The sequence below is a fragment of the Ornithorhynchus anatinus genome, chromosome 16, assembly GCF_004115215.2.
Source record: "Ornithorhynchus anatinus isolate Pmale09 chromosome 16, mOrnAna1.pri.v4, whole genome shotgun sequence".
In the NCBI taxonomy this organism is placed as follows: domain Eukaryota; kingdom Metazoa; phylum Chordata; class Mammalia; order Monotremata; family Ornithorhynchidae; genus Ornithorhynchus; species Ornithorhynchus anatinus.
Genome location: NC_041743.1, coordinates 4,345,268 through 4,372,567, shown reverse-complemented (window position 1 = coordinate 4,372,567; position 27,300 = coordinate 4,345,268). Strand labels below are relative to the sequence as shown.

General features: G+C 45.5%; 2 protein-coding genes across 8 annotated transcripts in view; one reads left to right on the top strand and one right to left on the bottom strand.

Annotated features, from left to right (window-relative positions):
- C16H1orf112 (chromosome 16 C1orf112 homolog) overlaps nucleotides 1–27,300 on the bottom strand; it is a 97,449-nt gene that overhangs the window by 24,292 nt on the left and 45,857 nt on the right. For 2 of the 5 annotated variants that reach the window (XR_003765201.2, XM_007668872.4), the window contains exons 2-5: nucleotides 14,142–14,283; nucleotides 1,472–1,560; nucleotides 907–1,011; nucleotides 381–521 (exon numbers count right to left, since the gene is read on the bottom strand). Coding sequence is in view for 4 of the 5 variants with exons in the window: in XM_007668872.4 (XP_007667062.2) it covers nucleotides 381–521; nucleotides 907–1,011; nucleotides 1,472–1,537 (312 nt within the window). In the remaining variant the exon portion in view is untranslated. Of the gene's footprint in view, nucleotides 1–380; nucleotides 522–906; nucleotides 1,012–1,471; nucleotides 1,561–3,005; nucleotides 3,052–6,493; nucleotides 6,653–14,141; nucleotides 14,284–27,300 lie in introns of those variants that run through there. The other 3 variants (XM_029080981.2, XM_029080979.2, XM_029080980.2) reach the window with 3 other exon arrangements.
- METTL18 (methyltransferase like 18) lies at nucleotides 6,740–9,865 on the top strand. 3 transcript variants are annotated; one of them, XM_029080988.2, is made up of 2 exons: nucleotides 6,740–6,781; nucleotides 8,426–9,865. In XM_029080988.2, the coding sequence occupies exon 2, from the start codon at nucleotides 8,677–8,679 to the stop codon at nucleotides 9,796–9,798; it is 1,122 nt and encodes a 373-aa protein (XP_028936821.1). In that variant the 5' UTR covers nucleotides 6,740–6,781; nucleotides 8,426–8,676; the 3' UTR covers nucleotides 9,799–9,865. The 3 variants fall into 3 exon arrangements, with proteins under 3 accessions (XP_028936821.1, XP_028936822.1, XP_001514509.1); XM_029080989.2 differs by lacking the exon at nucleotides 6,740–6,781 and adding an exon at nucleotides 6,861–6,894; XM_001514459.4 differs by lacking the exon at nucleotides 6,740–6,781 and adding an exon at nucleotides 7,759–7,960.

Here is a 27,300-nt window from a genome sequence, read left to right as displayed (position 1 = left end):
CTGGCTGTTATTAAGAACATATCACCCACTTCCAGTCAGAAAGCTAAGTGACAGGTGGCAGGAAAGAAGTCAGTTGTGTGGAGTAGATTTATTCCCTGCGGTGTTATTTTTCAACCACGGTTCACACCCATTACCTTTTTCATTTCTTTTTTCCATTCACAATACCACCACCCCACACCTAATACACACATTTCCCTTGTTACGTGCCTTGGAAATATTCAAGCAAGCCTTGACAAAATTCTTTCCATATACAGCCTTTCTTCTGTGGATATTAAATGGCTAGTGCTCTTTTGAACCTACTTTGAATTAAGTAGGCAGTTCTTAAAAACCCCAATTATATCATTTTCCTTATCTTAAAGCTTCGATCAAGGGTTACCCACCTTACAGTGCACAAATGTCTTCTTGATGACATGAATAACGGAAATGGGGAGGGTATGGATGTTTTCTAATACGATGGGCTCCTGGATGGAGCAGACGTGGCGCACACATCCTGTAAGAGCGCCCAAAACTTCCACCATAGCCTGGAAAGGAAGGGAAAAAAAAGGATTGTAAGAAAATATTCTGAACACACATGCCTGAGAGTTCAGACTATTGGATTTACACTTCTTGTGTTGTCATTTCTAAGAGATGTGATGCTTCTTATTATGATAGAAAACTAATGTCAGCGTGCACAATAATGATGGCTCTCTCAACTTTTCTCAACCTTAAAATTGGGCTTTCGGGGCCCAAAACAATTATGTCCCAAAACAATTAAATCACATTTTTAATTTATTCACAATCAATCAATTGTATTTACTGAGTGCTGACTGGGTGCAGAGCACTATATTAAGCATTCGGAAAAATACAATGCAAGAGAGTTGGTACCTAAGTAGCATTCTTTTTCCAATCCCACTGTACTCGACTTACTTGTAAAATGTTCCTCAGGGTGGTCCGAAGCTCTAAATTTTGGCTCGAGAGACCCTTGGCCTGGCTGGATAATTCATACATCATTTCGTCAAACACTTTTACCGTCTATTAGGGCAGAGCAAGTTAAAAAATGAATGCACCCTCTACTGTGTCTGTTGGGTAAATCAAATCCCTAAAACTGAAATACATGCTCTATTAAGTGACATCATTTGATTTTTGTAAATCCACTTAAATTTATAGAGAGCTCAACATCTTTGAGGGGAACAACCATGGCTGTATCTACCCCAGCACTTAGTACAGTGTTTGGCGCAGAGTAAGCATTTACCAAGTACCCTCCCCACCACTACCCCCCCTCCCCCTGCAAAAAGAGAAAAAGATAATTTATAAACTATGTGGGGAAAAATTATGCAGAATCTAAGCATTTCCCCTACCAAAACCAAGGGTCAGACCCAGATATGTTTTGTGATTCATTTAAACCTAGTAAATAACAAGATTAACAATTACAGAGATCAGATCTCTGGATTGAAACAGTGCAATTTTTAACACGGACTGCATTAAAATATACCTGTGGTAATACATGTGAAAAAAATGCTTGTTCCAATTCCAAGAGGTTGATATGAGGTAGAAACATCTCTGTAAGAATCTTCAGAACACCTAGGATGCAAAATAAGTACACAATATGGTGAGAAAATTGATCAATATCTGCCAAATTACAGTCAACTGGCTAAAATAAATAAAATAAATTGGCATAAAGCACAAAATATATAACTACTCATTGAAACATTTATTACTAAATATCAATGGCCAATGCCAGCTACCCATTATTAAAAGAGAAACAATTAATTACCAAAACCAAAAAGAGAGGGAAATATTCTTAGAAAAATAATTTGCTTCACCTCCATTGGAAAATGATATAAACTGTAAAGCTACAAATTTACAAATACTTGGCCTAGTGGAAAGAGTCCGAGTCTGGGTGTCCGAGAACCTGGGTTCTAATCCCGGCTCTGCCACTTATCCGCTCTGTGACTTTGGGCAAAGCACTTAACTTCCCTGTGCCTCGGTTAGCTCATCTGTAAAATGGAAATTAAGACTGTGAGCCGCACGTGGGTCAGGGACTGTGTCCAACCTGAATTATCTTGTATATACCCCAGTGCTTAATACAGTGCCTAGCACATAGAAAGCACTTGATAAATGCCATTAAAGAAAAAAATAACCTTCAGAGATGAAAGAACTGACGACAGAGGTAAATGACATTAGCCTTCAGGAAAGATCAGGCAACTATATGTCTAAGAATACTTGGAGATAAACTTGTAGTTTCCTTAATCCAACCCCAGGTGATAAACTTGGCCAGTTAGGGGGTTTCTCCACCATTTCACAGTCCTGACCATCCACCCACAATATAATTAACGAGGAAAATAGGCAACTCCTCCCTGTGCTCTCTTAAACCCTTCCAATCCTTTTGTGAAACATAGGAACTGAAGTGTTCAAAAACAAAACTTTCCAACCTCTATTAGCCCTTAACGCTCTTTAAATCATTACCACGCCAAATGAGCTAGAACTGAAATTTAAATGAGAACATATTCAAGCAAATTCATCGGACAGGGTCTACTCCAAAAGGACCCAACTCTAACCAGGCCCAAGTGCACAAGCAAACTGTGTTGAAAACCTTGAAAAATGATTTTAAAAAGCCCGCTGATGTTTTCTAAGGAGGCTTCCATACACGGCATATTCCCCAGGCAAAGTTCCCCAAATCAGCTAATAAAACATCTCATCAAGAAATGGCATTAGAGTTGCACTAGTGACTCCGATTACAGTATCAACTTCTTCCTGATGGAGTGGGCCTTCACAGCTATCTAGGGAATGCAGTCAGGTGACCACACGTCCAGTTTCCAGTCGGTTTATATCCCATCTGGTACAGTATATGGTGAGGGAGAGGTGGTGAGAGTCAGCTAAGGCGTGTCCAGTGTCCTGGAATGCCATCAGTGGCCACCCTAAAACACAATAAGCTACGAGAGCTTCCATTGAGACCTGTGCCCTGAACTCCGTCGGCGCGTAAAGAGGAACTGTTTCATTTACACGGTCAAAATATTCCTACTTACGAACATGCTCAGTCCAGCTGTCCGAACACTGATACATAGAGTAGAATAAAAATTAAGGAAAAAACTTAAGTATCAACCGAAGCACAAATCAGGCAGAAGTCATTCTGAATAACACGACTATACACACCGCCAAACTGCAAGCACAAGTTCCCAAGCGTTTAGTACTGTGCTCAATAAATATGCTTACTGTTTGCAGAGCACTGTACTAAGCATTTACTACTGCTATCACTATCAAAATACTGGTCTGTTTTGTCCCCACATACACCATGTACACAAAGAGCAGCCTGGAGGGAATGGGAAGATAAATAAAATGCTGTTGATTCCATCTCAGATGTTTAGCCCTCAAGAAAACTGGGTGGTGGGGGATGACTCTTATCACCCTACTACTGCACCAGGAAAAATGACACAGCAGAGGCCTCAAAATACGGGGAATACCGGGTTCTTTAAGCCAGGAAATGTCTCAGTCAAAAATAACTGACAAAAAGTACATTCCATACAAAGGACTCAGTGAGAGCTACCATTCAATCATCAGGAAAGGGGAGAAAAAACATACCCATAAGAACCCTTTTTATGATATTTGTTAGGTGTTTACCATGTGCCGTACCACTTTACTAAGCGGAGGGATAAATACAAGCTAATCAGGTTGGACAGTCCCTGTCCCCGTAAGGCTCACAGTGTCAATCCCCATTTTACAGATGAGGTAACTCAGGCACAGAAGAGTGAAGTGACTTACCCAGGGTCACACAACAGACAGGTGGCGGGGCCAGAATTAGAACCCAGGTCTGCGCTCTTTCTACTAGGACATGTTTCTTTTCCTTATAATACATCTACAAGTATAATGCATCTTTTGCTATTCTCGCAAATTCTCCATGGGCCCTACCTAGTTGTTACTAAGAACCACTCTTAGATCTGGAGAAACATCTCCTAGTCAGGTCTCTACAGGAACAGTGTTGTATAGTTTGCACAACTGCTCTTGGAAAAAAATGAGATTGTAACTCACTGCGGGCAAGGAATGTGTCTGTTCACTGATGTACTGTATTCTCCCAAACGTCCGGTACAGTGTTCTGCGCACAGTAAGCGCTCAATAAATACAATGAATGAATGAGGATGCACAAATTACTTTTGGTACAAAATATACAATCTGATTGAAAACATCTGATTTCAAGTTTGCATGCTGGTTTAACTTTTGAAAGAAAAGCTAAAACTATTATCAGGGAAAGTGGTCAAACTGAAAGAGGTTGGACAATTACTTTCCCAAGCACTTAGCCCAGTGCTCTGCACAGCTCAATAAAAACGATAGACCAAATAACTGGCTTTAAGAACTCTTTTGAGTGAAGAATCACATTATTTTAAGGTCATTGTAATCAGGCAAAAGCATTCCTTGAGCACCTTACCGTGTTAAGTGCCTGGGAGAGTACAAAACAACAGAGAAGCAGCATGGACCTGGGAGTCAGGGAACCTGGGTTCTAATCCTGCCTCTGCCACTTGCCTGCTGTGTGGCCTGGGGCAAGTCACCGAACTTCACTGTACCTCAGTTACCTCCTCTGTAAAACAGCAGTAAAGACTGTGAGCCCCATATCAGACACGGACCGTGTCCAACCCCATTTGCTCGTATCCACCCCAGCATTTCGTAGAGTGCCTGGCACATTGTAAACCTTTAACAAATACCACTATTATTATTATTAGGGAAACTGAGGCCCAGAGACATTAAGAGAGTTGTGCCAACTCGCACAGAGCAGAAGCAGCGTGGCTCAGTGGAAAGACCCCGGGCTTGGGAGTCAGAGGTCATGGGTTCGAATCCCCACTCTGTCACTTGTCAGCTGGGTGACTGGGCAAGTCACTTCACTGGGCCTCAGTTCCCTTATCTGTAAAATGGGGCCTCACGTGGGGCAACCTGATTACCCTCTATCTACCCCAGCGCTTAGAACAGTGCTCTGCACATAGTAAGCGCTTAACAAATACCAACATTATTATTAAAGTGGAGGTGGGAGGAGAACCCAGGTCACCTGAGTCCCAGGCCCTGGCTCTAGCCACTAAGCAACGCTGCTCCTCATTCATTCATTCCCTCCATTGTATTTGTTGGGGGCTAACGAGGTGCAAAGCACTGTACTAAGCACTTGGGAGAGTCCAACACTGCCATAAACTGACACAGTCTCTTCCCACAACGACAAATACCAGAAATGGAAGAGCTGGGTTGGGGGGAGATGAACAAAGGGAGCAAGCAGAATGGCGTTGTGGCCATTCTGTGACCTGAGAGTCCCGAGTCATGGGTTCTAATCCCGCCTCCGCCCCGGGTCTGCTGTGCGACTGTAGGCAAGCCACTTCACTTCTCTGGGCCTCAGTGACTTCATTTGTAAAATGGGGATGAAGACTGTGAGCCCCATGAGGGACAACCTGATCACCCTGTATCTATCCCACGAGATGCAGCGTGGCTTAGTGGAAAGAGCACGGGCTTGGGAGTCAGAAGTCATGAGTTCGAATCCCGGCTCTGCCACCTGTCAGCTGTGTGACTGTGGGCAAGTCACTTCTCTGTGCCTCGGTTACCTCATCTGTAAAATGGGGATTAACTGTGAGCCTCCCGTGGGGGCAACCTGATGACCCTGGATCTCCCCCAGCGCTTAGAACAGTGCTCGGCACCTAGTAAGCGCTTAACAAATACCAACATTATTGTTATTATTAAAATGGGGATTAACTGTGAGCCTCCCGTGGGACAACCTGATGACCCTGTTTCTCCCCCAGCGCTTCGAACAGTGCTTTGCACCTAGTAAGCGCTTAACAAATACTAACATTATTATTCTCTGTGCCTCAGTGACCTCATCTGTAAAATGGGAATGAAGACTGTGAGCCTCACGTGGGGCAACCTGATTATCCTGTATCTCCCCCAGCGCTTCGAACAGTGCTCAGCACACGGTAGGCACTTAACAAAGACCCACATTATTATTATTATTTCACTTCCCCGACCCTCAGTGACCTGAAGCAGCGTGGCTCGGTGGAAAAAGCCCGGGCTTGGGCGTCGGAGGTCGTGGGTTCAAATCCGGGCTCCACCGCGTGTCAGCTGGGTGACCTCGGGCAAGTCACTTCCCTTCTCTGTGCCTCGGTTTCCTCCTCTGCAAAATGGGGATGAAGCCTGGGAGCCCTACCTGATGACCTCGTATCTCCCCCAGCGCTTAGAACAGTGCTTGGCACCTAGTAAGCGCTTACGAAATACCAACGATATTATTATTATTCTCTGCAAAATGGGGTGGAGACGTTGGGCCCCACGTGGGACAAGGAACCGAGTCCAACCCGGCCGGCTCGACTCCACCCCAGCGCTTAGTACAGTGCCTAGCACCTAGGAAGCGCTTCACAAATATCACGGTTACGATGCGGATGATGATTTTATTCCGAAGGGGGGGGGAGAGGGAAGGGAGGGGGGTAGTCAGGGAAGGCCTCCTGGAGGAGGCGCCCTCGGTTGGGCTGAGAGGAGGGAGAGGGGGAGCCAAGGATATGAGAAGTCGGGGCAGGACGGAGGGCCAGTGTCGGCGGCACAGCTCCCGGGGCCAGCGGCCGAGCTCGTCCAGCGTGGGGGCGGTGAGGCCGGTCCCCTCAGGGCCCGCGCCGCCCGGCGCCATCTTGCCCCCTCCTCCCTCGCGCCTCAGGGCTCCGCCACCGTCCCGGCAGCCCCCGCCACCAGCGAGTGGCGGCGGGCCGCAGCGGCTAGAGGGCCCCTCCGCGCAGGCGCCGTGCGGCCACTCCCCACCAGGCCCCGGCCTCTCTGGCCCCCGCGGCTCTCACTGGTGCGTCTTGGCGGCCCGCGGGACCGGCCCGGGCGGGAGGGAGGGGAGCGGGGAGGGAGGGGAGCGGGGGGGCCGGGCCTTTCCCGGCTTCTTAGAACAATGCTTTGCACAGGGTCAGTGCTTAACGAATAATACTACTAATATTGGTATTTGTTCATTCATTCAATAGTATTTATTTGTTAAGCGCTTGCCATGTGCAGAGCGCTGGGGGAGATCCAGGGTCATCAGGTTGTCCCACGGGAGGCTCACAGTTAACCCCCATTTTGTTAATAATAATAATAATGTTGGTATTTGTTAAGCGCTTACTCTGTGCCGAGCACTGTTCTAAGCGCTGGGGGAGATCCAGGGTCATCAGGTTGTCCCACGTGAGGCTCCCAGTCTTAATCCCCATTTTCCAGATGAGGTAACTGAGGCCCAAAGAGCCCACAGTCACCCGGCTGACAAGTGGCAGAGCTAGGATTCGAACCCATGACCTCTGACTCCCAAGCCCGGGCTCTTGCCACTGAGCCACGCTGCTTCTCTAATACCATCATTAGCATTCCCCCTCTAACAATGGTATTTTTTAAGCGCTTACTATCTGCCAAGCCCTCTTCTAAGCGCTGAGGTAGACCATCAGGTTGTCCCACGTGGGGCTCCCACTCTTCATCCCCATTTTACAGATGAGGTAACTGAGGCCCAGTGAAGTGACTTGCCCAAAGTCACCCAGCTGACAAGCGGCGGGGCCAGGACTAGAGCCCACAACCTCTGACTCCCAAGCCCAGGCTCTTTCCACTAAACCACGCTGGGGGTGATAATAATAATAATAATGATGGCATTTGGTAAGCGCTTACTATGGGCCAAGCATTGTGCTAAGCACTGGGGAGGATACAAGGTGGTCAGTTTGTCCCATCTGGGCCTTTCAGTTTTAATCTCCATTTGCAGATGAGGTAACTGAGGCACAGAGAAGTGAAGTGACTTGCCCAAAGCCCTTGCTCTGAGCCCCAGGTGGGACAACCTGAACACCTTGTAGGAATTTAATAATCGTTACAAACCTGGTATACGAACTGTCTCGGCACTCCAGCCTGTTTTTAACTTCTACTCAAGTATGTGTTTTCCTTGTTCCATTTGGATGGAATGCTGTTGAAGAATTAGGAAACACTGTTTCCACAATGCCCATCTATCTGCACAGAACACGAACCGGTGTGTACATAATTGCAGGGTTGTGTCAGTTAAGCTGTGAGTATAGAGAAACAGTGGGAAGATGATAGGCCTGGGAGTTCGAGGACCCAGGTTCTAATTCTGGCTCTGCCACTGTGTGACCTTGGGCAAATCCCCACTCTGTGCCTCAGTTTCCTCATCTGAAAATGAGAATTTAATCTCTTCTCCTTCCTACTTAGACTGAGAGCCTCACGTGGGTTAGAAACTGTGCCCTATCTTGTATCTACCCCAATGCTTAGTACAGTGCTTGGCACAGAGTAAGCGTTTAACAATTCCATGACTATTATTTCTATAGCACTAGTTTCTTTAAAGAGCACAAGGTTCTTTAAAATCCCAACCTCCACTTTGTAGGAGAACAGGCTCTACCGTAATCTAAGTAGCTGAATTGAAATACTGGTTTTGATTAAGGAAAAAAAAAATACATGTTTTGTTTCCCTTTCTGTACAGCTAAATTGAAAAATAATCTCAAAAGAGCATATGGATGTGAGATCTCCAAAGTAGCAGACTTGTAACTGTTGCCTGCAAGGAAGCAGCTGAAGAAAATTGCACTGGCTGTAGCTATATCAGAAATACGACACAAATTCCATCACCGAAGCAGAACTTGAACATCTTTGGGTGAATAGAGACAGCTCTTTAAAGGCCACAGGAAACTGAGTGCGTGAATATCAGGGAAGGGACTGGCTGCGCCTTACGAGAAAATGGCTTTTCAGTTTAACTTTGCCATAGAAGATGACCCAGAAAATGAACCAACGATTTTTGGAGATGAGGCTTCGAGGCTGGACTCCGGAAGAGGTGTAGCAGCCTTGGAGGCTCAAAAAGGACTGCTGAAGTCCGGAATGTGCCCGTCAGATAAATGTGGGGGGCCACAGGAGGCTTTGCCTATATCTAAGTCAAGACAAGAAATGACTCTCGATAGAGATAGCTCTCGAAATAGTGCTGACGAAAATGAAGGGGGTTTGGATCTCAGAGAAAAACAGTCCTGTTTTAGAAATGCTAAAGAACATGAAATTCCCCAAGATTTAAAGGGAGTTTTAGAAAACAAAGTGGTGGAAGAAGTATCGGGCCTCCGATATATTAATACGTCAACTGTGGACGTAGCGTCGTCCAAAGTTAGTTCCTGTGGAGAAGACACAGTATCCAGAAGTCTTTCTTCCCATTCTGATCTGATAACAGGGGTCTATGAAGGGGGCTTAAAAATCTGGGAGTGTACCTTTGACCTCCTGGCTTTTTTAGCTGAAGCCAAAGTGCAGTTTGTTGGGAAAAGAGTGTTAGATCTTGGCTGTGGAGCGGGGTTGTTGGGCATCGCTGCGTTAAAGGGAAAAGCTGAAGAAGTTCACTTCCAAGACTATAACAGTACTGTGATTAATGAGCTAACCATCCCCAACGTAGTAGCTAACTGCGCTTTTGACTGCCAAGTCGGAGAGGTCGAGGAGCCTCAGCTGAAGAGATCCAAGGCCTCCGACCCCCCGCCCGAACTTTTGTGGAGGTGCCGCTTCTTTTCTGGGGAATGGTTTGAATTTACCAAGCTCGTGCTCGGCGGTGCAAAACCGCACGGGAACTATGACATCATTCTCACGTCAGAGACCATCTACAATCCAGATTATTACAGCGCTCTGCACGACGCGTTGGTTAGGCTGCTGAGTGAAAATGGGCGTGTGTTTTTAGCAAGCAAAGCACATTACTTTGGTGTGGGTGGAGGGGTTCACCTATTTGAGAAGTTCGTGGAAGAAAGGAACGTGTTCAAGATTAGGACTCTCAAGCTAATTGACCAAGGACTAAAAAGGTTTTTAATTGAGATGAGCTTTAAGCCCCTCAATTAGTGTCCACCCTCACTGTATGTATGTAGTTGAATGGTGGTGGCTAATAAATAGGTATTTTGACCTCGTCTATGTCCTGGCGCCTATTCTGAAACTAACAGTGTGTTTACGATTATTTCTTTCTCTAAAGCAAACAAGTGTAAGCTGTTGTGGGTGGGCAATGTATCTGTTTATTGTTGTACTCTCCCAAGTGCTTAGTTACAGTGCTCTGCACATAGTAAGCGCTCTATAAATGACTGAATGAATGAATGAACTATTCAGACCTGGGAGAGGAGTGTGAAAGAGAGAGTGAGAAGGCGCCTCTCCCTGCCTCCCACCTCTCCCCACCCCAGTTCATACTTCACTGTGGATCACTTTTCTACAAAAATAATCAGTTCACAGTTCCCCGCTCCTCAAGAACCTCCAGGGGTTGCCCAACCACTTCTGCGTCAAACAGAAACTCCTTTACAATTGGCTTTGAAGTACTCAATCCCCTTGCCCTCTCTCACCTTGCTACTCTCCTACTACATCCTAGCCCACACACTTCATTCCTCTAATTCTGACCTACTATACTTCAGCCTCGTCTATCTCGCCGCCAACCTCTCGCCCACGTCCTGCCTCCGGCCTGGCTCGCCCTCCCTCCTCTAAGAGCCTTCCATGACTAAGGCCTCATTTCCTTTTCTCCACTACCTTCTGTGTCACCCTGATTTGCTCCCTTTATTCAACACCCCCTGCCCAACCTCAGCCCCATAGCACTTACGTACACCTCTGTGATATATTGATTTCTATTAATGGCTATCTCCCCCTTTATGGCTGGAGTTTTGGGCAAAGAATATTTCTTATACTGTACTCTCCCAAGTGCTTAGTATAGTGCGGTGCACGTTATAAACGCTCAGCAAATACAACTGATTGATGACACAAATCACGTGAGGGTCATCCCGCCAAATCCGTGAGACCCACTCAAGCGGGGGAGGTAACAACAGTCCCGTATCTGGAATATCAGGGGAGGAGTTGACCCACCTAGTACGGTTCTGACACACTGCAGCCCTTCTGCTCTCTCTGTCAATCCTGGGTGAGGAGAAATGATGCGACCCTGACCGATTCTCCCATTCTCAACGAAACCCAGATTTGACACAGCTTGCCCCAGCCCACACCGAAAACACTCGGCTAAGAGGCGGCTATGAAACCCAAGGTCTTCTGACCCTGGGACCTCTTCAGGAACTCTCCCCTCTCCCCTTTGGATGGCACCCTTTACTGAGTTCCTCTCAAAGTGATTCTTTCCTGTTTTGGATGGCAAGAAAAAGAGGAAACCGCTGCTGGGTTAGCATTATCTGGAGGAACAACTTTGGGGAAGGGTCATTTCTTGGGGAAGAGCTTTGCTCCACCAATAATTTTAGAGCATGCCAGCCTTTTATTACCGTGCAGCTTTCTCCATACCCCTTCTATTTCCAGATTCTATGGAGCTAATCGCAATAACCCTGCCTTTATTTTCTTCCCTGGTCCCTTGTGAAGTGTTTTCTGCATCCTGTTGATCGGGATTAACTTGCTGTTAGTAATAATGTTCAATGAGGAGCGCTGATAGCCTTTTGCTTCTGAGTACACTACATTGGGGAAATAGTTTCTAGGAAGAATGACCTTAATTTTTCTGCTACTTTGAATGTCAGTTCTTTTCCTGTAATAGCCACCCTGACAACTCTTTACAAAGTATGCTAGATCGCACAACATTATTTTAAAATACACTCATACATCCTGAAGCTTCATAGTCAAGCTAGAGCTCTGGTCATTTTAAATAAAATAAGTAAATAAAGCCTAAACAATAATACGATATACCATCACAAATCCAGAATCCTTAGGGCCTAAGCATCTTCCAGATTTTTGAGGCACAAGGTAAGTTTAGGGCTATCTCTCAAATAACAAATTACACAGCAAATGTGGGACCTTAGTCTCTATTCGAAAATAATGCTATTACATTAGCTTCGTTGAAGACATTGTCTTTCAAAGGTAATGACGATTTTCCTAATCGTGGCACTGCAGATCAGTCAGGCACAGCACAATTTAAGGTGAATTTTTGAAATCCTGATTGATGAGATTATACTCCCTTCTGTGTCGCCCTGATCTGCTCCCTAATTCACCCCCTCCTTCACACCCAAAGCACTTATGTGCAAATCCTTAATTTATTTATTTATATTAATGTCTGTCACCCCTCTAAACTGGAAACTTGTTGTGGTCAGGGAATGTGTCTACCAACTCTGCTGTTTTGTACTTTGCCAAGCACTTAGTACAGTGTTCTGCACACAGTAAGCGTTCAGTAAGATTACTTTCAAATGTTATTCCCTGGGCGACTAAGCAGACTTGTTAGGGCAAGTACAAAATTGAAAATTAAATTCTGCCATGGAAGATCCCAGTGGGGCAAAAATAATATTAATGATAATAATTTTGATATTTGTTGAACGCTTTACTATGTGCTAAGTACTGTACTACGCTCTGGCATAGATACAATATGTGTAGATCAACCCCTATCCCTGTCCCACATGGGACTTTCAGTCTAAGCAGGAGGGAAGAATGTATTGAATTCCCACTTTGCAGTTGAAGAGACTGAGGTCCAGAGAAGTGAAAGGACTTGCCCTAGGTCACACAGCAGACAAGGGGTGGAGCTGGAATTAGAACCCAAGGCCTCCAACTCCCAGGCCCGTGCTCTTTCCACTTAGCCTCTTCCCACTCTCCCTAGAAGGACAATGAGGCCCACCGAGGCCAGGCGACTCATCTCAAGGCTCACGAGTCAGTGGAGAAGAAGACACCAGAAACCTGCCGTCCTTGCTTCTGCCCACTGAACTGCCACCCAACCCAACTCCCACCATCCATTTCTAAACCATAGATTAGCAGATCCTAATTGCAGAGGTATTACAGATGACATGTCACTGTCAGGTGCCAACATCTGAACGAAGGACTTGTTTTCCTCAGACGGGTTGGAGGCAACATAGAGCCCCCATGGTACCTTCCTTAAGTGCACCTAGAAATTGCTGGGGTCCAAGACCCAGCAACAGATCACTTAGGTCGCTTGCCCAAAACCCTGACATCACTTGTTTTGCTTCGAGGTTGAGGTAGCCAAAGGCAGCTAGTCATTAGAAAACACGAAAATTGAAACCAATGGGTTTTTAACACACGCGGTTGAATAAAATGGGGGTTAGTTTCCATCTCGTAGTCTCACTTTAGGTTCTGATGATAGAACGTTTCACATATTTCCTGTGGGCCGTGAGGGAGAACTTCCAAGAAGTGATATGGCCTAGTGAAAAGAGCATGGGACTGGGAATCAGGAGACCTGGGTTCTAATCCTGGCTCCGCCACTTGCCTTCTCTGTGGCCGTGGGCAAGTCACTTTGTTTCTCTGTACCTCCGTTTCCTCATCTGCAAAATGGGGATTCAAGACTTGTTCCCCCTCCTACTTAGCCTGGAAGCCCCATGTGGACAAGGACTATATCCAGCCTGATTAACTTAAATCTATCCCAGCGCTTAGAACAGTGCTTGATATAGTGTGGCCTAGTGGATAGAGCATGGGCCCGTGAGTCAGAAGGACCTGGGCTCTAATCCCATCTCCACCACTTGCCTGCTGTGTGACCCTGGTCAAGTCACTTCACTTCTCTGTGCCTCAGTTCTCTTATCTGTAAAATGGGGATTAAGACTGTGAGTCTTATGTGGGACATGGACTGTGTCCAACCCGATTATCTTGAATCTACCCCAGCACTTAGAACAGTACCTGCCACACAGTAATTGCTTAACAAATGCCACAATTCTTCTTATAATTGTTGTTATTATTATGAATAATAAGCACTTAAATACCATAAAAAGTTTAAAACTGTTTGGCACAAAATGAGAGCTTAATAAATACCACTATTATTATTATTGATACTAGCATCATTAATTATAGTAGAGCTTACTCTGTAAGAAAAAAGTGGTTGGGAAAGTAAAAATCCCCAGTGCAATGAAAAATGAGGAGGAAAGAGTTAAACAAAGGAAGACTTGTAATGAAAGAAGCAGTCTTCAAAAGCAAGGGGTTCGCAATCCCAGAAGATCAAAACACAGCCTCAAATATAACCAGGACATCATGGCCAAGTTTGCCTGGGAGAAGCATATTTTTCCAAAGAAAATTTTGCTGAGGAAAAATCAATTTCTAGTCCCGAATCAACCATAGCAACAAGTCAGTCCTAGGAGGGGTGGCCCTCTGCAGACCACGGTGAGGGTTTCCTAGTTACCCAGCAAGTGTCCTTTAGAGTCTGTCCTCCCCTTGAAGTCTAATGCCATCCCTCCCACCCCCTTGATGGGCATGCTGCATTTCAGGCTGCGCCCCGGCCGCTGGATCTGTCCCCTTACCTTGCTGGAGTGCCTGGGGTGGGCACAGGTTGGCAGCAATGGAGGTGATGGGCGGCAGAGAGGAGAAGGCTTGTTCTTTCCAGCCCAGACGACGAGAGAACCGGCAAGGTAGGAGGCAGGGGAAACTGCGTCTGTTCTTTTCCTGGTGGAGAAAAGTGTGGGGAGGGGTTTACTAAAATGGGTTTTGCTGAGGGGGCTTTCCTGGCCCATGTGTGGGGCTGCAAAACTAAACAGAAAATTCTTGCAGATACTTTCAGGTGAGAGGGAAAAAAAAATCATCCGCACCTCCTGGCAGCAGCCATAAGACAGAATACTGGACAGGTAATAAAAAACAATAATAATAATACCCGTTGAACCCTTACAATATGCCAAGTACTGTACTAAGGGCTGAGGTAGATACAAGAAAATCAGGTTGGATACAATCTATGTCCCACATGGGGCTCACAGTCTAAATAGGAGCGAGTATGATTTAATCCCCATTTTCAGCTGAGGAAACTGAGGCACAGAGAAGTGAAGTGACTTGCTCAAGGTCACACAGCAGGTAAGTGGCAGATTTGGGATTAGAATAGTTCCTTCTGACCTCCAGGCCTAGGCGCTTTCAGCTAGGCCATGCTGCTTCCCAAGGAAGCACCCAATTACATAGGGAAAACCTGTTGTGGGTAGGAAATGTGTCTTCTGACTCAGTTGGCGCTGTTTTCTCCCAAGTGCTTAGAACAGTATTCTGCACAAGGTAAGCTCTCAGTAAATACCATTGATTGACTGAAACAAAAATTCCCAAATTTTATCAATAGGATCTCAACCAAATGGATTGCAGTCATTCCTTGCTGACTTGAAACAGGTTGTAGGAGGCTAAAAATGCGGGTGCTCTTCGGAAGGATGGGAATTCATAACGGCACCATATTCTGTGGAGTAGAGTGGAGCAAGCATTTGGACTTTTTCTTTCATTCAATCATTCAACTATTTATTGAGATCTTACTGTGCGTAAAGCACGGTTCTAAGCGCTTGGGAGAGTCCAATACAACTGTAAACTTGGCATTGTTCTCGACTAACCTCCCCTTCAACCCACATATTCAGTATCACCATGTCTTGTTGGTTCTGTCTTCACAACATAGCTAAAATCCACCCTGTCCTCTCCATCCAAACTGCTTCCATGCTGATCCAAGCACATATCCAATCCTGATATGACTCCTGCATTTGCCTCCTCTCTAACCTCCCAGCCTCCTGTTTCTCCCCACTCCAATCCATATTTCACTCTGCTGCATGGATCATTTTTCTAAAAAAACTTTCAGTCCATCTCTCTCCACTCCTCAAGAATATGCAGTGGTTGCCAACCCACCTCCTCATCAAACAGAAACTCCTTACCTTCGGCTTTGAGGGCCACAATCAGTTCACCCCCTCCTACCTATCTCACTGATCTCCTGCTACAGCCCAACCCACACAATTTGCACCTCTAGTCCCAGAGTTTACTCACTGTGCCTCGATGTCATCTATCTCACCATGGACCCCTGTCCCACATCCTCCCCCTCCATATACCCCATACCACCACTTTTTCCACCTTCAAAGCCCTATTAAGGTGACATCACTTCCAAGAAGCCTTCCCCTATTAAGCCCCCTTTTTCCTGGTTCCCTCTCCCTTCTGCATCACGTATGCACTTTGGATCTGTGACCTTCGGGCAGTTGCTATTCCCCCCACCCACAACCCTGCAGCACTTATGTACGAATATTTAAATTATATACTATAAATGATTTATTGGTATTAATGTCTTTCTCCCCATCTAGAGTATAAGCTCATAATGGGCAGGGAACATATCTGCCAATTCTCTTTTATTGTACTCTCCCAAGCGCTTAGTAAAATGCTCTATACCTAGTAAGTGCTTAGTGAATACCACTGATGATCAATTAATCAATCGATCATATTTACTGAGAGGTTACTGTATGCAGAGCGGCACTGTTCTATGCGATTGGGAGAGCACAACAGAGGTGGTAGACACAAATATAATAATAATAATAATTGTGGTATTTGTTAAGCGCTTACTGTGTGCCATGCACTCTACTAATCACTGGGGTGGATGCGAGCAAACTGGGTTGGACGCAGTTCCTATCCTACTTCCGGCTCACAGTCTCAATCCTCATTTTACAGATGAGGTAACTGAGGCACAGAGAAATGAAGTGACTTGCCCGAGGTCACACAGCAGACAAGTGGCAGAGCCAGGATTAGAAACCATGTGGCTCAGTGGAAAGAGCCCGGGCTTGGGGGTCAGAGGTGATGGGTTCAAATCCCGGCTCTGCCATTTGCCAGCTGTGTGACTGTGGGCTAGTCCCTTAACTTCTCTATGCCTCAGTTACCTCATCTGCAAAATGGGGATGAAGACTGTGAGCCTCACGTGGGACAACCTGATGACCCTGTATCTACCCCGGTGCTTAGAACAGTGCTCTGTACACAGTAAGCGCTTAACAAATACAAACGTTATTATTATTATTATTATTATGACCTTCTGTCTCCCAGGTCTGTGAATTAAAGGGTACAAATCTAAGTGCAAGGGTGACACAGAAGGGAGAGAGAGTAGGAGAAATGAGAGCTTAAGGAGATGTGATTTTTAAAGGCTTTGAAGGGGGGAAGAGGAATTGTTGGATATGAAAGGGGAGGGAGTGCCAGACAAGAGCAAAGACATGGGCAAGGGGTCGAAGGAGGGATAGACCCGATTGAGATTTGAGTGACTTCAATTTTTTAAATAACACAACGTACAATTTAAATAGTTTTGAAGCGTTCCTAGCATTCTTGCCTGAATTACCCTCTTTAAAATGACTCCTAAAAGAATTTTTAAAAGCCAGGGATAGGCAACCTAAATTTATTTACATATGCAAAAAGCCTTCCTGTAAATTTGACTAACAGATAGAAAAAACTCTCCTCATAAATCTTCCCGGAATTGAATCTGACAAAATCTAAGGATTGCGAGCCAAAGGAAAATCATTGTGTGGTTTTCCTATTATCTGAAGATGAAGTTGATAGAGAGGCAGCCCCCTCCTTCTCTTCCCTCCCATCCCCTTCCCAAGAGGATTTCACATCCTCCTTCAGTGACCCATTCCATTGTTTAACCACTCTCCCTGACAGGAAATCTCTTCTTATCAGCTCACCTAAACCCCTTCTGCTTCAGTATAAAACTATTCCCTCTTGTTTCCTCCTCAGAGGACAGGGAGAGCATGTATGTGTGGGAGACAGTTCTTTTTGTGTGGGAGACAGTTCTTTGTGTGGGAAACAGTTCGGAGACACTGGGATTCCTGGCATACCTTCTATATCCTCTCTAAATTCTCCCTTCCCTCTTGAAATTGTGCAGCATTCTTAACTAGACTCAGGTCTCTTACCCTCTCTGATTGTAAGATAACTCTAAGCTTAAATTGTAGCGGAAGGGATTTGCGATAGACACAAGGAAGAGATGGGGGATGGCTGGTAAACACTGAGAAGGGTCCCATCCTGAAACTGCTTGGGTCATTACTGGCCGGAGGCAGAGTACTGGATTCATTGACTTTTGACCCCGGCTCCTCTACAACCATGACCTTCTATCTGATCCTAGAGTTTCGATCAATCAATTTACTGTGTGCAGAGCACTGCTCTAAGTGCTTGGGAGAGTACAGTGTAACAGAATCGGTAGTCACATTTTCTGCCCACGAGTTCACAGTCCAGAGGGGGTGTTAAATGGAGAACTCAAAGATCTAGTGTTTGGGCGAGTCATTCTGAAGAATGGTTTCAAGCCTCTTTTATTGCTCCTCAGCTCCTAAGTTCAAGATGCATTAGAAATCCGACAGAAATCTGGAAACACATTATCCTTCTCACCCACATCCTAAGGAAACCCAGAAAACCTTGCTGTTTTATAATTCTGTAGTATTGCGCTCTGCACATAGTAAGCACTCAATAAATACAACTGAGTGAATTAAAGCCCCCAAGAAGCTAGTTATGTTTTCCTGCTTTTGACTTCTCTGTCTCCAGTCTCTCCTCTCTTCAGACCATCCCTCACTCTGCTGCCAGGGTCTTTTTTCTAAAACGTCCTTCGGCACATATCTTGCAAACCTCAAATGGTTACCCATTCCTCTCTGCATTAAGCCAAAAGTCCTTTCCGTTGGGTTTAAGTCACTCAATCAGCTCTTTCCCCCAGAGAAACACTGCCAAGTAGAGCATGAGTCAGGAAGACCTGGGTTCGAATTCCAGTTTTGCCATTTGTCTGCTGTGGCCTTGGGAAAAAATCCCTTCTCTTCTCTGTGCCTCAGCTACCTCATCTGTACAATGGGGATTAAAAGCGTGAAGCCCTATATGGGACATAGTCTGTGTCCAACCTGATTAGTTTGTAGCTACCCCAGCACCTAGTACAGTGCCTGGCACATAGTAAGTGTTTAATAAATAACGTTTTAAAAAAATAAATACTATTGATTGCTTGCTTGTTTCATGGTCACAATAGCCTGATTTCTATGTACAGAGTCCAGCCCACAGGGTAGGACCAGCTCCCCCCCACCCCACCCCATTCCCAAAAGCTGGTTCCATTTTGATCCAGACCCCAAAGTGGATTTCTGACTTAAAGGAACCTGCTCTGGTCCTCAGGTGCCCAAGGGAGTTGGACCTACATCTTTCATAGTATGACAAACTCGGGAAGTTGGCTCCGAAATCAATCCTGAGATCTGGGGATTTTCTAACCTGTAAATTCATTATGGGCAGGGAAAGTGTCTGATAATTCTTTTGTATTGTCCTCTCCCAAGTGCTCAGTACAGTGCTCTGCCCATAGTATGTGCTCAGTAACTACCACTGGTGGATTGATCGATTCTTTTTTGAGGCTTCTCTCTGGCTTCTTCATCTAATCTTATCCTTGTGGTCAGGGATAGTGTCTACCAACTCTGGTGTACTGCACTCATCCAATTGCTTAGCACAGTAAATACCACTGATAAATACCACTGATCGACTGATTGGTCTTAAAAGGACCCAAGGTATGGGTTGGGTCCAATCTGTCTCAGCGTCATTAATATTAACAATGACCCAGAACTAAGCCAGCCACCTGAGCTTGCCCTGACCCAGTCCTGGGCCTGGAAAACGCCTATCAGGGTCATCAGAGAGGGGAACAAGAAGACCGGGATAAAATTCCAAGTCACCTCGTACAGTTCTCATGGAGACAGAAATTCTGTTTGGTCAGGATGGGAAAGCAAAATGACCCCCACCCCCTTCCTGTTTGTCTCCTACTTTTCCCAGAACCGAGAAACTCTTTTGTCTTAGAGGAGCTGTGCCTGAGGATCTATTTCCCCATCTGTACACCCTAAGACTAAGAATTCCGGGATTTTTTTTACTGGGTTTTCAGAACAGGGTCTCTGCCATTTGCCTTTTAAGGGTAAGAGCTTTGTCTTAATAAAATCCACACTTCGAATGAGAAGTGCAATCTAAATAGATGCTTTCAGAGAGACTAAAAGTAGACCCGATTAATGTGACTAGAAAAGTTCTTGACCACTCTGAGAGAATTCTCAGAGTTGCGTCACCTGCAAATCTAACCTAAGGGTAAAAACTTGCAATTTCAGTTTTACTGGTTGGATTGATTTTTAGGTAGAATCAAATACTTCTCAAATATAAATTGCAGGCTCCATAAAGGCAGGGTTCATGTTTACTAATTCTACTGTAATCTCTCAGGTACTGAGCACAGTCACTGGATTCATTCATTTATTCAATTGTACTTATTGAGCATTACTGTGTGCAGAGCACAGTCCTAAGCGCTTGGGAGGGTACAATACAACAATAAACAGGCACACTCCCTGCCCACAACGAGCTTACAGTTCAGAGGCGGGGAGATAGACATGGATACAAATAACTAAATTACAGATATGTACATAAGTGCTGTGGGGCAGGGAGGGGGGAGAACAAAGGGAGTAGGTCAGGGCCACACTGAAGGGAGTGGGAGAAGAGGAAAGGGGGTGCTTAATTTGGGAAGGCCTCTTGGAGGAGATGTGCCTTCAATAAAGCTCTGAAGTGGGGGAGAATAACTGTCCCATTTGAGGAGGGAGGGCCTTCCAGGCCAGAGGTAGAACTGCTTCACTGAATATTCAAAATACATGATAATTGTGGTATTTGTTAAGCACTTACTGTGTGTCAAGCACAGAGATACAAGATGATCAGGTCCCACAGAGGGCTCACAGTCTAACTAGGAGGGGGTAGGATTTAATCCTCATTTTGCAGATGAGGGAAGTGAGGCAGAAAAGTTAAGTGACTTGGCCAAGGTCATACAGCAGACAAAAGGCAGAGCGAGAATTAGAACCCAGGTCGTCTGACTCCCGGGACCGGGCTCAGGGACGGGAGCTGTCATGGCTGCTCATCTTGGAAGACAAAATCATATCTGAGGCTGAGTTTGTTTGACAGAGAGAGGGGAAGTACCAGAGGAATCTTCTTCATAAAAAGTGAAAGTTTGGGATTTAGAAATTTAAGCTTGCAAGATGGTTTTAAGTAAACAAATGTAATTCTGAAGGTTTGAGGGAGTTTTTTTAAAGCCGAAAAAATGAAGAGGTTATCTTTTTTCTTTTCTTGTTACACACTATAGCAATGGAATTGAGTCCAATTCCTGTCCTCATTAGGAGGATGAGATCCACTAGGCCATGCGATTTCTGCATTATGCATTGATATAACCCAAAGTAGCCTTATTCCTTTGAGAAGTTTTATGCCTTAGAGAAGCAGCGTGGTCTTGATAGATAGAGCTAGGCCCTGGAAGTCAGAAAGACCTGGGTTCTAATCCAGGCTTTGCCACTTGTCTATGTGACTTTGGTCAAGTCACTTAAAGCCTCTGTGCCTCAGTTACCTCATCTGTAAAATGGGGATTAAGATTGTGAGTCTAACGAGGCACACGGACTGTGACCAAACTGATTAGTTTGTACCTATCCTAGTACTTAGCGCAGTGCATGATGCATAGTAAGCACTTAACACATACCATTAAAAAAAATTCATTATTAACAAAGCCCCGAATTCCATCTTTAAAAATGGCCTTCAAGATCAATAATCTTATGATTAACAGGATAGGAAATTTCTCTTAGCAACAAAAGCCAAGTTCCTAATTGGCAGGGGCAGAATATCAATGTGATTGGCCTGTGGGCCTCGGTTTCCCTTTCTGCAAAAGAGGGGAGAAAATCCTGGATTGTTCTTCCACATCATCCTGAGGCCTCCTTTGTTTTTGAACGGGGTCCCAAGGTCTATAATCAGGGGCAAATCACCCAAGGGCAAGGGACTCTGTTATGCCTGCCTTTCTTAGAATTTCCCCATGAGAAATCAAATTTGAGGAAACTCCATTCTCTCCATGACAGGAAAGGACCATAAAGATAACCCCAGCTGTGCAAAAACCCCAAACCGTGAGCCAAGCCAGCCTTACATCTTGCTCCAAGTTGGCAAAATTCACAGAGATTAAAGAAGTGAAAAGCTGAGGTTCGAGACGTGTTTTCCTCTGTGGGGCTTCTCTTGATCTGCCAGCGCCTTCTAGGGAGAAGGAGCTCCTTGTTCCTGGCTCGCGCTATCTCTAACTCCTTGACCAAGGTAAGCACAGGTTAGATTTCTCAGGGGCTTTGACAACCACTCCCTAGAGGCTCCTCGACTTTAGGCTGTCAATCATCTCTGCTTCCCTCTCTCTGTCAAAAGAGAAATTTATTTTTATGGTATTCATTAAGCACTCACTATGTACTAGGCACTGAACTGAGAGCTGAGGTAGATATGAGTAGATCAGATTGGACCCAATCCATGTCCCACATGGGGCTCATAGTCTTAAGCCCCATTTTACAGATGAGGTACCTGAGGCACAGAGAAGTGAAGTGACTTGCCCAAGGTCACACAGCAGAGGTGAGGAGGAGCCGGGATTAGAAGCCGAGGTCTTTCTGACTCCCAGGCCTGTGCTCTAACCACTAGGCCTCTCCGCTTCTTGGTCCAGAAGTGGGAGGAGGACTGAGGTTGGTCCGCCATTCTCGACGGGAGACTTCTTCATCATACCTACCAAGAAAGTGACTTTCCCAGCCCGATCTGGAATTTTGCCGGGGATATTCTTGGATTGTGCCAGGGACGCTGGGGGTCTCTACTGTGGGGCAGATGACTGAGTTCAGGCAGAAGAAGGCATAGGAGGCCTCCCCAGCTCCCCTCCCTGGGGGCACAGAGGGGTTCAGTGCTGGAGAGGGAGATAGAAGGACAACAGATGGATCAAAGTGGAAAGAGCCCGGACCTGGGAGACAGAGGACCTGGGTTCTAGTCCCAGCTCTGCTACTTATCTGCTGTGTGACCTTGGGCAAGTCGTTTAACTTCAATATCTGTTCTCCCTCCTACTTAGAATGTGAGCCCCATGTGGGACCTGATGATCTTCTACCTGCCCCAGAGTACACTGCTCCGCATGTACTAGGTCCTTAAAAGATACCATTATTATTATTATTGTTATTAATAAAGGGTGGATTGCGGGACCTCAGAACGGACCGCCACCTACAGTAGCCACAGACTTTCCACAGCAGCGGCAACCTCTCTCTTTCGGTCAACCCAAGGCCAGCCAACCCAACCGGCCTTCCTCTACCAGGCCCCGACCCAGGACTCCAATGGTTTGATCCGCAACTCTGGGCTGGGACCTGTGGGTTGAGTAAAGCATGGGACATGCCCTCTGCCACCAATTCAGGACACATCTCTTCTCGCTTCCTGCATCCCACAAGGCTTTGGTACAAGGGAAGGAACCCTGTCCCTCCACGGCCCCGCCTCGGTCCCCTAACTGCGGGCTCGGGCTGCCGGACTCAACGGGCAGCTCTTCCACGCCTCTCCGCCACACCCCGGCTCTAGCATTTCATCACCACAGCATCGCGGCACGTTTAGATTGCTCGGGCTTCCGGGCCGTTGAGCAAGATGGCAGCTCTCGCAACTGATTCCCCATTTTTCAGGGCAAGCAAAGAACGGCTTGTGCTGCGGAAGTGTAAAAGTGCACGAGATTGAAAATCTGGCAGAGGATCTGTTAGTGGGAACGAGACGACTAAAGCGCTTTGTTTATTTCCGCCCTGGGACGTCATTTTATGTCACAGCAAAAGGTTAATTTTAGGAACTCTTTCCAAGAAAACCTGTTTTTTTCTATGGTATTTGTTAAGCACTTACTATGTGTCCACCACTGTTCTAAGCACTGAGGTAGATACAAGTTAATTAGGTCAGACACAGTCCCTGTCCCTCATGGGGCTCTCAGTCTAAGTAGGAGGGAGATCAGGTATTGAATCCTCATTTTACAGTTGAGAAAACAGGGGCACAAAGAAGTGAAGTGACTTGTGCAAGGTCACCCAGCAAGCAGTTGGCAGAGCTGGGATTAGAACCCATGTTCTCTGGCTTCCAGGACCATGCTTTTTCCACTAGGCCATGCTGCTTCTCATAATTTTCACATGATTTCCCTGCATTTAAATGTATTTAATAAGCTGTATTTAAGTGTGTTGAATTTAGAATAATATAGGGTGGAGCTTCTGGGGAAAAATCACACCATGAAGACCCCATCCTCATCACTCAATCAATCAATCAATGGTATTTATTGAGCAGAGCACTGTACTAAACGCTTGGGAGAGTGCAATACAATAGAGTTGGTGGGCAGGCTCCCTGCTCATAACAAGTTTGCGTACCTTTCCCTTCTTTCTTGGCTGCAGGTGGGAGGTGCAGAATGTATTGTGTCTATTTATGGTTGCATTGTACTCTCCCAAATGCCTAGTAAAATGGTATAAACACAGTAAGTGCTCAGTAAATACGAGTGAATGAAAGAATGAGTCCTAAACTGAGCATGCTCCGGGGTGGATGTCGGTGTCCAGATTCCGTATTTCCTTTTGCAGTTTCTCGGGGCTTCTCTTCACTCAAGCCACCATCCTTTCCCTGTGTCCACCTCCTCCTCCACTTACTTAACTTCTCTGTGCCTCATCTGTAAAATGAGGACTGTGTGCAACCTGTCAAACTTGTATCTATCCCAGCGCTTAATACAGTTCCTGGCACATAGTAAATGTTTAACAGATACCATTAAAAAATGAATAAATACCATCGATTGATTCATTGAATCTAAAAAAGTAGGTGAATGATGCCTGGTTTGGGGGGCTTGCTGCAAGCACTGAGTACTGGGGAACATCCCCAGCTCAAAGATTTCCAGGCCAAGGTTTGGTCAAGATACAGGAGGCTTCTGCCTCACCAGTGAGTGAACTCAGTGGCAGGAATTAAAACTCTTTGCCCTGAAAATCCCGAACAGGTGTCTTTTAAATCATTTGCATACGGAGATATGATCTGTGTAATTTTAGAGCCAGAAGGTTCAAGAATCAGCTCCCCCAAATTCCCCACCATTTCCCCCACTTGGTTTGAGGAGAATCACCGAGGATGAAACAATATCCCTTCGCCAAAGAAAGGAACTGGCCACTCCACTTGTTGGGCTGCTTCCATCTACTAGCAACCGCAATCAAAGACCTCGGACTCTTGTTGGAGAAAATAGTTCTCCTCTGAAATCCCTGGCTCCGTTCTGGCTTTTCACTCTTCTGTTTATTTTCAACGGTGGCTTCCTCACCCAGCCCCTTAGCCAGGAGCATCAGGAGGGAAAGGCCCCCAGAGTTACTGGTTTCTTGGGTTTTTTTTAATGGTATCTGTTAAGCACGTACTATGTGCCAGGCACTTTTCTAAATGATGGAGTAGATACAAGTTAATCAGGTTGGACACAATCCATGTCCCACATGGGGCTCACAGGCTTAATCTCCATTTTACAGATGGAGGAACTGAGGCAAAGTGAAATGACTTGCCCAAGGTCACGCAGCAGAACCCAGTTCCTTCTGATTCCCAGGCCCGTGCTGTATCACAAGGCTATGCTGCTTCCCAACGCTGCTCACTTATACAATAGAATTCTCTGGCTTTGGAAATTCCCTTCATTTTCATGAAAGCGTGAGGGCAACAGGACTGACTACTGCCAGTAGATTTGCAGGTGAGTCCTGGGCACTCAATTCTATAGCTGATCTCAAGAAAAATAAGAGGAATCAGCACCCTGCGAGAAGGCAAAGAGTCTCCTCAGCTTTCATTTTCCAGAGGCTAAGACCCTCAATCGTATATTCTTCAGCTTCCCCTGATTTATCTAATTTATAGCAGTTCTCAGCTTTTGGATATATATACATATTCAATCAAACATTCAACTTATCTGACTGATTCCACTGCCTGCATTTGCCATGTCTGCCTCTCCAGCTAGAGTGGAAACTCCTTGAAGATAGGACCGGGTCTTGAGTTTCTTTCAAACTTCCCAAGTACAGAGTACAGTGCACTGCATTCCGTAGACTATAAGCTCGCTAGTAAGTCTACCAACACTGTATATTGCCCTCTCCCAAGCATTTAATACAGTGTTCTGCACTCAGGAAGCACTCGATAAATACCATTGATTGATAGGTGCTCAATAAATACCATTTCTGCTATTATGGTGTCGTCCTGAAAATCATCAGGGCCACCGTGGCTAGGCATGTGAACTCAATCGAGGGATCTTTAAGCTCTCTGAGCTACAATAGCTCCGTCTTCAAAATGAGGGTTAAGCTACCTTCCTCAGGGTTAGAAGATTGTGAAGGTTGAACTGACAGGGTTGAGTGAGAGACTTTGTGGGTTGAAAGAGAGATGTGATTCACTGATAACGTCAAGGTTATGGGAGAAAGGATGATGGTGGTGTCTACAGTGACAGGAAAATCGAGGGAGGGCAAGGAATGGGTGGGAAGATAAGGAGTTCTGTTTTGGACATACTAAACTTGAGGTGACGGGAGGACATCCAAGTAGAGATGTCTTGAAGGCAGGAGGAAATGTGAGACTGCAGAGAAGGAAAGAGATCAGGGCTGGAGATGCAGATTTGGGAATCATCCACATAGAGATGGTAGTTGAAGTCATGGGAATGAAGGAGTTCTCCAAGAGTGAGTGTAGATGGCGAATAGAAGGGGAGCCAGAACTGACCCTTCAGGGATATCCACAGGTTAGGAGGTGAGAGGCAGAAGAGCAGCCTGCGAAACAGGCTGAGAATGAGCGGCCAGAGAGGAGGAGAACCAGGAAAAGACAGTGTCAGCGAAGCCAAAGTTGGATAATGTTTCCAGTAGCGGGGGTTGGTTGACAGTGTCGAAGGCAGCTGAGAGGTTAAGAAAGAGGATTAGGATGGAGAGGATTTGGCAAGAAGATTATTTGTGACCTTTGAGAGAGTGGTTTCATATCCATTTCACTTCTCTGTAAAATGAGATTTAAGACTGTGAGCCTCATGTGGGTCCAACCTAATTAATTTGTACCTACCCCAGCATTTAATACAGTGCCTGGCTCATAGTTAGTGCCTAATAAATGCCATTAAAAAATTTTTTTAGTAAACTTCTGCTGTAGAGGCGCAGAAGTGGCAGTTGTTGAGGGGATTTAATCTGGGGAGATTAGAGAATGATTGCAAAAGGATTCTTGGAGGAAATGTGATTGAAGAAGAGTTTTGGAGATAAGAAAAGCTGTGGTCTTTCAGATTTGAAGTGCCAGGAAGTTCAGGTAGGAAGAAAAACAGTAATTGTTTTTGTCAAGTACCGGACTGACTACGTATACCTCACCAAAAATAAATAAATAAAACAGATCAGAGAATTGTTGGGGCTCATTTCAAAGAGGAAGGAATCAGTGGAATATGACATCCATGAAGGGTAGATCTAGACACTTACTTATATTAGTCATGAGCAGCTATTGTCTGATTGCTATGGCAATCTCCCAGTCTTGTTGTGATTTTTAACATTTCTTAATTGAAAAATGCCGCTTGTCTCTACAAATCCCAACAAACCAACTTTTGAGGACAGAACCCTGGAAATGGTCCAGGCCGTAGGAATTACAGGAATCAACTGAACTTTCTCAACAGCTCCAAAGATTCTTGGCATGAACAGGAAACAGCTTGGTATGATCCCTAAATGTAACCACGGAGAAAACAATCACACCTACGACTGTTCCGCGAAAAATGCTTCGGTGGCCATCATAGTGGATTTTAACCCAAGAAACAGTTCCAGGATTTCCAAGCACTTTACTATTCCAAGTCAATGGAACCCCTAAATACCACAAGAGGTGGTACTGCTGCTAAATTGCTCCTTCACAGTCAGGAAGAATGTGTCTCAGGGTGATCAATGCAAAATGGAATATACAAATCTTAGAGGAGGCAGAACT